Source organism: Calonectris borealis, chromosome Z, assembly GCF_964195595.1.
Source record: "Calonectris borealis chromosome Z, bCalBor7.hap1.2, whole genome shotgun sequence".
Classification (NCBI taxonomy): domain Eukaryota; kingdom Metazoa; phylum Chordata; class Aves; order Procellariiformes; family Procellariidae; genus Calonectris; species Calonectris borealis.
In genome coordinates this window covers 68,367,928-68,379,950 of record NC_134352.1, presented here as the reverse complement: position 1 = coordinate 68,379,950, position 12,023 = coordinate 68,367,928, and the positions used below count along the sequence as shown (strand labels likewise).

The 12,023-nt window shown below is 44.6% G+C and overlaps 1 protein-coding gene across 1 annotated transcript; it reads left to right on the top strand.

Moving 5' to 3' along the window:
* Window positions 1-1,141: 1,141 nt before the first annotated feature.
* On the top strand, window positions 1,142-7,770 carry FST (follistatin). The gene is made up of 6 exons (XM_075136882.1): window positions 1,142-1,330; window positions 3,280-3,471; window positions 3,878-4,096; window positions 4,461-4,685; window positions 5,703-5,933; window positions 6,658-7,770. Exons 1-6 carry the CDS (start codon window positions 1,249-1,251, stop codon window positions 6,738-6,740), a joined length of 1,032 nt encoding a protein of 343 aa, XP_074992983.1. The 5' UTR covers window positions 1,142-1,248; the 3' UTR covers window positions 6,741-7,770.
* The last annotated feature ends 4,253 nt before the right edge of the window (window positions 7,771-12,023 follow it).

Here is a 12,023-nt window from a genome sequence, read left to right as displayed (position 1 = left end):
GGGGAGGGCCGGGCGGAGGACGCGGGCGGCCGCGGCGCACCGGCCCCTGACCCGGCACTGTCCGGGCATTCCTGTCTGCATACTTCGCAGTCTGTTGTGCTTTGGTGGTTCAGAAAAGCGAAAGAATCGAAATTAAAAAGGCAGCTTTTGAATAAACAATACCATTTTCCGTTAAGTAATCGTTTTGTATAAAAGGAAATATCGCCTACTCAGTTTCATTCAGCGGTGCCAAAAAATGTTATAAATGAGAGACCGCCAACTTTTCTAAGGGGAGAATAATGCCAGACTGTGCTTAATAAACTAGTGCCCTCGAAGTTCATTATCGATGTTGCAATCTTTTCTGATTCTGAAAGGAGACCGCCTACGTCGCCCCCATTCCCGTCTCGTCCTCCCGGGCTCCCACTGAAAAGGCTGTCACTTGGGCACAGCCCTAGGTACTAAACTTTTATTTGGCTCTTTCTTTTTTTTTAGGTTTGGGGTTGGTGGGTTGGATGGTTGAGGTTTGGGTTTTTTTGGGCCGAGTCCCGCCGAGCGAGCTGCCTGCCCGCCAGCCGCCTCCCGCCCGCCGGAGGTGCGGGGAGTGGGATTCATTCCTAGCAGCCACTTCGCGCGGGGACGGCAGCGCCCCGCGGTCGCGGAGCCCACCCCGGGCGGGCAAGCGCCGCTCCGCGCCCCGGCAGCCGCCACACCGCCGCGCAGCCGTCCGCGCCGCCGGGGCAGACGGTGCGCCCCTGGGGCGGCCGCGACCCCCGCGGGTCTCCGGCCCCCGCGGCGCGGGCGCGGTCCGCCGCGCGCCTCCCCGCTTGCGCGGGCGCGGCCGGCTCCGCGGGCGCGGCGGCCGGGGCTTGCGCTGCCTGCCGCTGCTGCGCCAGCGGCTCCGGCGCCTCCGCCGCGCAGGGCTGGCGTGGGGCTGCGCGGGTGCGCGCCCGGGGGTGCGCGCCGGTGCGTGCCCGTGTGTGCGTGCACCTAGAGTAGATAATTGGAGAGGGTTTCCAGAAGGTGGAAAATGTCACCTGATTCACACTGAACTTTTTAAATCTCCCCACCCCCGAGCAGACACACACACACATTGGGAGACCGCCCACCGCAGACAGCTAGGACCCCCGTATAGATTTAAAGAGAGACTGCATTCAGAGCCTGACGTTCATTCAATAGAGCGATCATAAGCAGGCTGGCTAGTGCTCGCTCCCTATCCCTACTCCCCCTCACGCTGTTTCTGTGTCTCTCTCACTCCCTGCTGTACTGAGGATGTTAAATCAGAGAATCCACCCGGGCATGCTCTTACTCCTGATGTTTCTGTGCCACTTCATGGAAGATCACACAGTGCAGGGTAAGACCAGATTGTTTATTCGCAGATATGTTTCTTTATTATTACTATTGTTTTCTGTCTTTCGGGCACGGTTTAGTTTGCTGCGCTGCTAAACGCCTCTCTCCAAGGTCCAACAGGACAGAAGTTAACGGTGGGCATGGGACTGCTTTGTACCGAGGTGCAGAGGTGTCATTTAGATTCCTTTTTGATCGGATCTTCGCACTGCTCTGCATAGGCACAGAGGACAGATGAGGATGTTTCTTGGTATTTATTGTTACTATGCAGCATGAATGAAGAGCAGCATCGCGAGGGAACTTTCCCAGTCTCGGCTCCCGAATGAGTCCTGAAAGTTTGTTGGTAATTTAGCTCAGATTTTTATCTCGCCTGCCTGACGGAAGGAGAGGTGGTGATGGGGAGCCCCACGATTACAGCTGACATTTTTGGAAACCAATAAGTGGTCATTTTCCGGACATTCCTTTAATATTGGGATTTCCTCCTCCCCCTCCTTTTTTTTTTTTTTTTGAATAAATATTAGTGTTGTAAATTCTCCTGCACTTAAGAGTATGCTTAAATAAGTTGGGTTTTTTTTCCCATGCGAACAAAACAAACCCGAACCTGATATTGACAACTCTTAAGAGCCCTCTTTCGACACAAGGGAATATTGATTTTTAGTTTTGGGGCTTTTTTCCCTTATCTTGACCGTATTCCAACCACAACCTGGATGTCTTGCCATTGCTTGGTCTATAATTTTTTTCCTTTTTTCTTTTTTTTTCTTTTCTCCCCCACTACCGAGCTAGAGCATAAGTTAATCTAATGTAGGCAACTGTAAGACGCAAAACTATTTTTTTTTTCAAGGGCGTTGTTTGTTGAATGATTTTTAGCGGGGAGGGCGGGGGGGGGGGATCTTCCCCCGCGCCCAGCGACATCTCGGCTGGCCGATCCTGACCCCTCGCTGCGGTACATTCCCGTCGGAGTAAGGAGGCAGGATCGAGCCCTGGCTGGATTAGCACCAGAATCAATTGGTATTGAGTTGCTGGAGAAGTCACATTGGTTATTCACGAGAGACTCATCCCAACCAAAACTCTCCAGCTAAAAAAGGGGGAGTTGCTTGGACTAATGTTCTTGGCTTGACTCCACAAATAACAGGGATACTAGTTAAAAAAAAAAAAAAAGGCAAAAAAAAAAAAAAAACCCAACAAAACCCACACTATCCAGTTTAAGGACAGTGTACTTTCCTCTGAAATGCTTGCAGGAGAGACGGCACCTATAACTTTTCCAGCTTGATCGATTTTTAAAACTCTGTAGGGACCTCCTACTCTATGTGCCCTTGTATTTTATGTACTTTGCTCACTTTTTTGGACCTCTGCTGACTTATTTTAGTAAAGGAAAGACATTTGTTAATAGAAGCAGCAAAATGTGGAGATTTCGAAACACTTCACTAAACAGCAAATGTTCCCAATTCGTGCAGATTGCAAAACGGGCTGGGACTGAAACTCTGTGCGGCACTAAAACAATGCTGCTGTGCAGCCGCGGTGAGGAGGAGAAGGCAGGGGGAGGAGGAAGGAATTTGCAAGCGCGATTTTCTTTTTATTCCTTTTTAAATGCACATCCTTTTCAAGCCTCTGTCACGTGCCGGCAGTGCTCCTTCTGCTCTACATATGGAATAAATACCTCCGAAAACTGCCTCGTCCTGTTTTGATCGAGTCTTTTCTTTCTTTCTGGGTTTTTTTTCGGTTGGTTTTTTGTGGGCTTTGTGGGGGGGGGGGGGTTGTTTGTTTGTTTAAACTGCGCTCCCAAATGGGCCGGAGTAGCTGCGGGTTATGAAATGGGACAAATAAAAGTAAACAGTCTAGTAAAAGTCATTGCAAAGCGCACGTGTTGTGTCTGGGTCACTGGTGACCGCCACTGATCCGGCTGGGTGTCTCCTCCCGCCCCTGCCCCCCCCCCGCCCCCCCCCCGCCCCCCCGCAGCTGGGAACTGCTGGCTCCGGCAGGCGCGGAACGGCCGCTGCCAGGTCCTCTACAAAACCGACCTCAGCAAGGAGGAGTGCTGCAAGACCGGCCGCCTGACAACTTCGTGGACGGAAGAGGACGTCAACGACAACACGCTTTTTAAGTGGATGATTTTTAATGGGGGAGCCCCGAACTGCATCCCGTGCAAAGGTGAGGGGTGTGCTGGCGAGCTGCTCCTAGCCGAGGAGCGGTTCAGGCGGGGGCTGGGCTGGCGGAGGCGGAGCGGGGAAGGAGCTGGGGGGGGCAGCGCGGTCCTCCCGCTTCCCTCCTCGGTGGGGCTTTGAGGGGCGTCTCGTACCAGCTTCGGGATCAGTGAGGGGACCCCCATTTCGGCTCGGCCGCCGTGCACATCGCGGGGAGGAGCGGAGCGACCTCCTCTCCCCCCTGCCCTCACTGGCGGGGGGAATTTCCCTCGACTGGTGTTCCCTAGAGGGGGGGGAAGGTGTGTTCTCTCTATGCTCTAGGGTCACGGTGTCTTTTTTTTCTTTAAGCAGTTTTGACACCAGGTCTGTTCTGCACACTCGGTACTAAAGTGGTGCCTCTTTCCTTCCATCAGAAACGTGCGAGAACGTGGACTGTGGACCGGGGAAGAAATGTAAAATGAACAAGAAGAACAAACCTCGGTGTGTTTGTGCTCCGGATTGCTCTAATATCACTTGGAAGGGCCCCGTGTGTGGCTTAGATGGGAAAACCTACAGGAACGAGTGTGCCCTTCTCAAAGCCAGATGTAAAGAACAGCCCGAACTTGAAGTCCAGTATCAGGGCAAATGCAAAAGTAGGTTTGCAAATCTAATCCGATCTCCCTCAAATGCCAAAGGGTGTGTGTCTGAGTGTAGGAGGAGGAGCTGTTGGACATACTTCCCCACAGGAACCAGAGTGATGTTCCAAATGCTGGGAGACAGTAACTAACCACACTCAACAGACAAGGATGTAGCTGGATTGAGAGTGCCCCACAGTCTAGCAGCACTTGTGTCCCACCAGCTACCCTGAGATGGGAAGGTTTCCTTCAGTGGCCCTTAAATGAGGAGAGCTGCTGAAGGCTTTTATCTGATCATTTGTTTCATTGTGTCACCCATTCACTCCTCTCTGGGGCTCTGGGATCTCCTATTAATCACTGTGTGTTTCCATCTTTATTTCAGAGACCTGTAGGGATGTTTTATGCCCAGGCAGCTCCACGTGTGTGGTTGACCAAACTAATAACGCCTACTGCGTGACATGTAATCGAATTTGCCCAGAGCCTACCTCCCCTGAACAGTATCTCTGCGGGAATGATGGCATAACGTACGCCAGTGCCTGCCACCTGAGGAAAGCTACCTGCCTACTGGGCAGATCCATTGGATTAGCCTACGAAGGAAAATGCATCAGTAGGTATCTCGGTCGGAGGGATAAGGGTGGGGGAGCTTCCTCGATCAGCTGTTTCAGAGTATCGTGTGTGCAATTGGATGGATGTAGTTAGCGCTGGGGAGGAGGAGGAGAGAATTCCAGCAGCCTGGGTTAGTGCTTCCCTCCAGGAAAAGGAGAGCCAGGGTGAGCTTTGCCCCCGAAAAGATTGCAAAAGGGATGAGGGAGAAGAGGACCTGATCCTGCTTCTTTTGCTATCGCTGTGGGTGCTGACATTAGTATCCAAGGGAGAGGTACCCGCCATTAAATAGACGATGACATGGTTACAGCATAACAAGGTCTCGATATTCAGTGGATCTGGATTCCTGGAAACAATTGTCTTCAAGTGGTCTTGGCAAAGCTTGTGTTAACTTAATTGGAAACATCTGATCACTTTTTCCTCTTTAGAAATATTGCATAGTTTGGAGACAGTTGGTGGGTGAAGATAGGAAAATAATCTCTGTGCATCCTGACATTTTGTATTGTGATTTCCAGAAAGGACTGATAGTGAAGCGCGTTAAGAGGAAGCATCTTCAGGGCAGCCTCTGCTCCCCAAAACTGCTGGGGGAATTCGGGGGAGTCTTAGGCTGCCTTTTGGTGGCATAGGTTGAGGTGAATTCCCTTTCCAATCTTGTAGACAACTACTCTGTGTGGGTTAGTTTAAAAATAATTGATTTAGAAATGCTGAATGGGTTGGCAAATCCTGCACTTACTGCTAATCTGGGGAGCTGGAAGGTCATGTACAATAGGCAAATGTAATTCTGTATTCCCAGGGCCAAGCTCTGCTGGTACAGCTGTCTTTCCTCTCCCACATATAGACAGGCAATGGTGTCCAAGGGACTACTTGCTTGAGCAAAATCAGCAAGTATCATTACATCTACTGCATCTGAGCTTTGTCTATTCACAGTTCACAGGGGAAAGGGAGTTTGGGGTTGTTTATTGTTGCTTTTCTTTTTTCTTTGTATTTTCACTTACCTCTAGTATCCTGTGTATATTTTTAGAAGCCAAATCCTGTGAAGACATTCAGTGCAGTGCTGGGAAGAAATGCTTGTGGGATTTTAAGGTTGGCAGAGGTCGGTGTGCCCTCTGCGATGAGCTATGCCCTGAAAGCAAGTCAGACGAGGCAGTCTGTGCCAGCGATAACACAACTTACCCAAGCGAGTGTGCCATGAAAGAGGCAGCCTGCTCCATGGGTGTGCTTCTAGAAGTAAAGCACTCTGGATCTTGCAACTGTAAGTGAGATTTTTAACTCTGCAGACACTTAAAGCTTCTGAAGGCAATCCCTAGGTAATGAAGACTTACGCCTTTAAACGTAAGAAAGCTTGATTTAGAGATTTGAGATATGGTACAGGTGCCATATAAGTATGCATCTATCATGCAAACATTTTGGTTAACGATAAAATGCAATAGCTCTCCAACAGCCAGTTGGCCTTCAAGTTGGGGTTTGGGGGCTATTCTGAGCACCAGTCATTTTGTCAGAAAGGGGTTGCCCTAGGAGTGCAATTCTAGCGATTTTTTCCTACTTTGTCTGCTCTCGTGTGCTTCGCTGATTGCTTTATTAACACCCAGATAAACTCTTCACTTGGTCCAAAAGAACAAGCCTAATGGTAGCACATGGGCACCTGGTTTAGCACAGTTGCCTCTACTAACTCTGAATGAAGGACACAAAGCAGTTAAACCTAGAACACAAGAGCGCTTTTTATTTGATTTCAGGAATCTGCCAATAAAACCTGAGCCATTGATTCTTCAGAACTTTCTGCAGTTATGACTTCATAGATTATGTATAAAAAACCTTATTGCATAACAGCAGATGCCAAAGAGCATCTCACTACAAGTCGCATAAAATGCAACGCTGTATTATGGCTGTTCAGAGGGCTTTGAAAACATGCACTGAGCTGCTTCTGCGCTGTTGTTGTCCTTATTTAAACAACAGCTCCCCTGTATTCCCCCATCTAGCCATTAATGAAGACCCAGAGGACGAGGAGGAAGATGAAGACCAGGACTACAGCTTTCCTATATCTTCCATTCTAGAGTGGTAAAACCTCGATCACTATTGGAACAGCCATTGGGCACGAAATCAATGTCCATACTGTAAATAAGTGTATGCTTATTTATTTTGGGGAGAAAAAAAGTATACATATAGTTGAGTCTCGTAGACATTTATTTATACTGTGTCATGTTTTATAATTTATACATAAAATGTCTGGTTGACTGTACACCTTGTTTTTTGAAGAAATTTATTCGTTACGGGAAGAGCAGTGTTATTTATTGTGAGGTCTCTTGCTTGTAAAGTAAAGCTTTTCTTTTTTTCCTGTAAACTATAAAAGTCCATTCCTTAGAGCTTACCCACATGATCTCATCTCTTTGTTTCACTGACGTTAACTCTTTTCCACTTTAACAAACTTGCATGTCGGTTTCTGTTATGTTTATTTATTGGATTTTCTTCTTGCCGGTTCTGTACATAAAAGATCCCTCGGGTTTTTGTTTACAAGGAACCTTGACTGACCAAAAAGCGTTGTAACTGACTTAAGTATACTTCCAGGGTGCAGTGAGGCGATCTTTAAGGAAACTTCTTCCACTTCACTTTTCTCTACTTCTGATCACATCATGTACTGAAGTGATCTCAATGTGCTGAGCATATATACTGTACTATACGAATTCCGGACCCAAAGAAATCGGATTATGAAGGTTGTTAATAGCTACAGGACTAACTGTAATAAGAATAAAGGTTTTATTTTATTTTTATTGTTTTATTTTTTTGTAACATGCATAAGTATTTTATCAGGTGTTTCCTTTAAGATGGTCTTCAGTACCACTTTCAAAGTTTTCCGAATCGGTGTGTCACTAAAAGTTATATCAAAGCTTTATCAGTTCAAGTTTCTTGCTTTTCATAATACTTTTTTTCTGATGCAATTTTATATTTTCAAACATGGCGAGTTAAATATAAATTCATTTAAATATATAGTTTTGTACTTTTCTACCATGTAAATGTGCAATGTATATAAAAGTTATAATGTGTATTTGTAAATAAATGATGAGTGAAAAAATAAAAAAATGGAATTTTCCCTAGAGGTAGTCCTCAGTTTTTGGTTCTAAAGGGTTCTGGCCCTCCGGTGCAGAGAATACTCATGGTTAGGGGAAAGGAGGCTTGTGCGTGGCATAGCAGCAAAACACACTAGTTAAGACCAAAGATTTCAGGTGACATTGGTTCAATGTCACCTTTTTTCAGACAGGAGCATTGTCTCCAGTTCACTGGTATTAATTAATTTTAAATCCAAGTACAGTGATGGAGGAGAAGAGATTTGTCATTTTTGTTTCCCTCTCCATCCTCTAAATAAAAAGTCTGTCATTTCTTGGACATCTTCAACTTCCATGTTTCTAGGAGCTTTTGAATATACGTATGAGTTTTTGCTAAGCTTCAGATCCATGTTGCTGGGGCTGCAGTTGTATCACCATTTTAGATGACCAATAGAAAAAGCAAAACATGGTCTACTTGCTGAAATTCAAGATGTGTAACAATTAGCACAAAAGACAAAAAACTCCTCCCAACAAACCATCAAAGAGCACATTATCACTTGGAAATTATTTTCTCCCAAAAGCCAGGTTAATTGAAAAGTTCCTTTTGCTGAACCACTATTCCGACTGGACACACTTTTAAGAGTGGATACTAATTCCTCAGTGAACTGAGGAAAGGTAACGGCCATAAGCACAGCAGGGACCAAGGTCCTGTTTTATGCTATCTGGGTTATGCTGTTCTCCCAAATAAGGCCCCACTTACCAAAATTTCTCTATCATACTGCATAAACCTTAAAAAAACGTACTTACGCACCTTATTCAATAGTGTTTTAAGTACGTTGCTGAACTGAGGTCTGAGACCAGGAGTTGATTTACCCATTTTGTTTAAATACGAATCATATTTGAAGGCTGTTCCTGCTATAGCCTTCTGTGTATTTTTTACTACAGAGTAAACTCTAATTTGTTATGGATTGTTTAGCATTATCCAAAGCAAATATAGTTTATTCAACTATGAATACATAAAAACTACAGGCATGCATTTATAATATTGTATTCAAAATAATAGCAAAAAAATTCTGCCCTTTCTCCTCCTGTTGCTTCATTTAGACAAGTAGACTCTTTGGAAGGAAGTACATGATGAGAGGAGCAAAAGGAGCAGGATTTTGGTCTCCTGAGGGAACAGAACCCAGAATAAAAGAGAACAGGGGCCAGGAGAACAGACGGATGGAAAAAGAACCTATCGGAAAATCTCTCAAGGAACTAATAAACACATGACAATGACATAGAGATAAAATGTTTAATAGATGCAGAGAGTATCAGAGGAGATTTTTCTCAAATTCAGATAGGTGCCAGCTACTTCATTTCCAACAAAACGACAGCATTAGAAGACTGGTTTTAATTGTAAATATATTTACATGTCTTACAGAGAGACTGTAGCAGAGCAGGATTTCTGGATTCTCATTTCATGTCCTGCTGCTGATCACAAAATAACTTTGAGAAAGTCACTGACAGCCAAATTCAAAAAAGCAACAAAAATGCCGGGAAGCTACACGTACGCATGTACACGTATGCGAAACAGCCACAAAAACCTACATCAGGTTTTCGCTGATAAAATTATCTGGAAGTTCTGCTACTGCATTTCCCATTGCTACTGCTATTTCTATACAGCTGAAAATCTTGAAACCTACCTTGCACCAAAGCCTGCCTGTGATGTACAGGTGAGGTATCTCCTGAGGGGCTTCAAGAGGTAAACATCTTCTGAGCATGACTGACATACACCAACCTCATCATGAGGCACAACAGCCCCAGAGACTTTCTCCCAGAAACATGTCCAGAGGTTGTGGCAGGACGACGGCCAACATTTTACATAACATCGTACTTGTTCATGAAGTGAGAGATGCAGGTTCACTGCCAGTCTCCTCCTGAGGAGACCTTTCCCACATCTCCCAGGAGAGCATCCACCACCAACTCAAGGTGAAGCTCAGGCTGGAGAACTGCCTGTCATGCCTGCTGAAGCCATACTTCTGTATTGGAGAAGAAGCAAGATTCATTGAGAGAGGATAATTTGCAACCCTAATAGGTGCTCCTTTTGAAGAGGAAGTCCTGGGTTCTTGCCCCAGGGGCTGCCTACACATTTTGCATTTGTAATTGAGTAACATACATAAATAGTGCTTGAAGCAGGGGCCAGAATCCAGGTTGCCTCCCCTCCTCCTTCCCCCAGTAGGTAAGTGCCTCCATCCTTGAGCTATGCAATCATGTTTAACTCTCTGCTTAAATCAAGATTACAAATCTCACATCTTTTTCTACACTGAGTCATAGTTACAACAGGAGACGCTTTACTTGTTTCATCCTCTCTTCTAGGCTTGTACATGGGGAACTTCCTGGGAAGTGGAAATGTGAACTTAATTCCCTCAGTCTAACGAAGGTGCTGAATCCATGTTTTCTACCTCTTGTTCTTTTTTTCTTTGTGTTTTTGGTTTGGTTTGGTTTTGGTTTGCTTCCTCTCTCAACGCACAGGCTATCCTGGGTGTTGTTTAAATGAAGAAACAGAGACATCTGGATGTCTAAGTACAAGAAGTTGGTTTCCAGCTCTGAAACCACCTTGCACAAGCTCCTAAAACCAAAAGAAAAATACATTTTCAGAAACATCTTTCAGTGTTTTCTATTGTCTGGCATACATATTCCCCTTGCTGTAAATCACATTTCTGAAACTCCTAGTTTACCACGGAGCATATTTTGGTACTGAATCCCAAGCCTGTGAACTCCACTCACAAACGCACGTACAGTAACACAGAGTGGAGCGCATATGTTCGAAAACAGAAACCCATATTCTGGTACCTAAGTAAAATCAGTTTAATTCCTAGAGACCCAGCTTGAGGCATTTGAACGACAATAATATTGCTTCTAAAGCCTTGCTTACCAAACGTATTCGTCTGTGCAATACGTGCAAGTGAGTATACACAATTTTGATCACACTCAAATGCATTCCTGATAGCTGTGTTCCTATGACAGACTTAAGAACAATACCACGGACCTCTTTTGCACCTTTTACCTCTTTGCTTGCTTTCTGTCTGCTAATACACCTCAACTAAAACTACATTCCAAGCCTCTCAGCAAATTTCAAACAGCTGCCATTTTTTTTTTTATGACATAAAAATGTTTCCTTCTTTCCCTCCAAATGGGAATCAGGTGAAATTAAATTTCAGTACGCAGTGCTGTTCTCTAGGCAGTGACATTTTACTATACAATGAATCACCAGCACAGAAACATCTGTATCTTATCCCTTTGAAGAACTAGGATTCCATGCTTTCTGGTGAAGCATAACATTTGTACATAGACCAAGGGGTTCACAAGGTATCAGATTTTAAATTAATAACTCCCTGAAGATAAGGCAATTACATTTTTGGTTTGATATTTCTGTAATTCCAAGGCCTGCCTGACCCATTATGGCAGCATGAATTTTGCAGGTATGCACAAGTTAACTTTTTAAAATATTTTTTTTCTGATACATATAAATATAGAATGGACCTTAGTGGCTGGATTTTGCTGACACTCATTTGGGATCATCTGTATAATTCACAACCATTCATTACTCATAAACAACGTAGCCAATGAAATTATCACACAGTGGAGAAATATGACATGAAAACAAGGTGTGAGCCATAATGTTCAGCTCAGAGACTGATTTGGAGTTAAAACCACACATATGGCTCATACTCCTGTAATTTACAGGTACATTCTTTTGATCTTTTAATCTTTAAATGGATTTGCTCAACTTCACCATGGGATTGAAGAGCACTAATGTGTCAGAAAACTGAGGAGGAACTCTGGACTTTGGTAACAGCTAATCAGAGACCTACCAGATGCTACAGGATAATGAGTTTATCAAGGTGGTCCAGTGTAGATCTGAATGTGTAAAGGCCCCTGAATTTCCACCAATGCCACTCAGTAATAGCATCTGAACGTCCCAGTGCTTCAGTGAGATCTACAGATACTCAGAACTCCTCAAAATGAAACCACACCACTCACATTCAACAACTAAATTTTAGACACCTGGTTTTAAAGATTTTTGAAATATTTCAAAGTGAATGTTGGAACTATTTTTTATAGCATGTTAGAGGTTCCCAGCAAAACCAGCATTTTTTAAAAAAACATTCTTACCCTTTGTAGCATGGTTGTATGCAAAAATACGGTTTTACATAAGAAAAACAGTTTTAGTATATTTCCCAAGATCCTTTAACAATTTGGAATGCTCTTATTCAGATAACAGTGTTCCTATTGATCTTCTGCTAAGCTTCATGTTATGT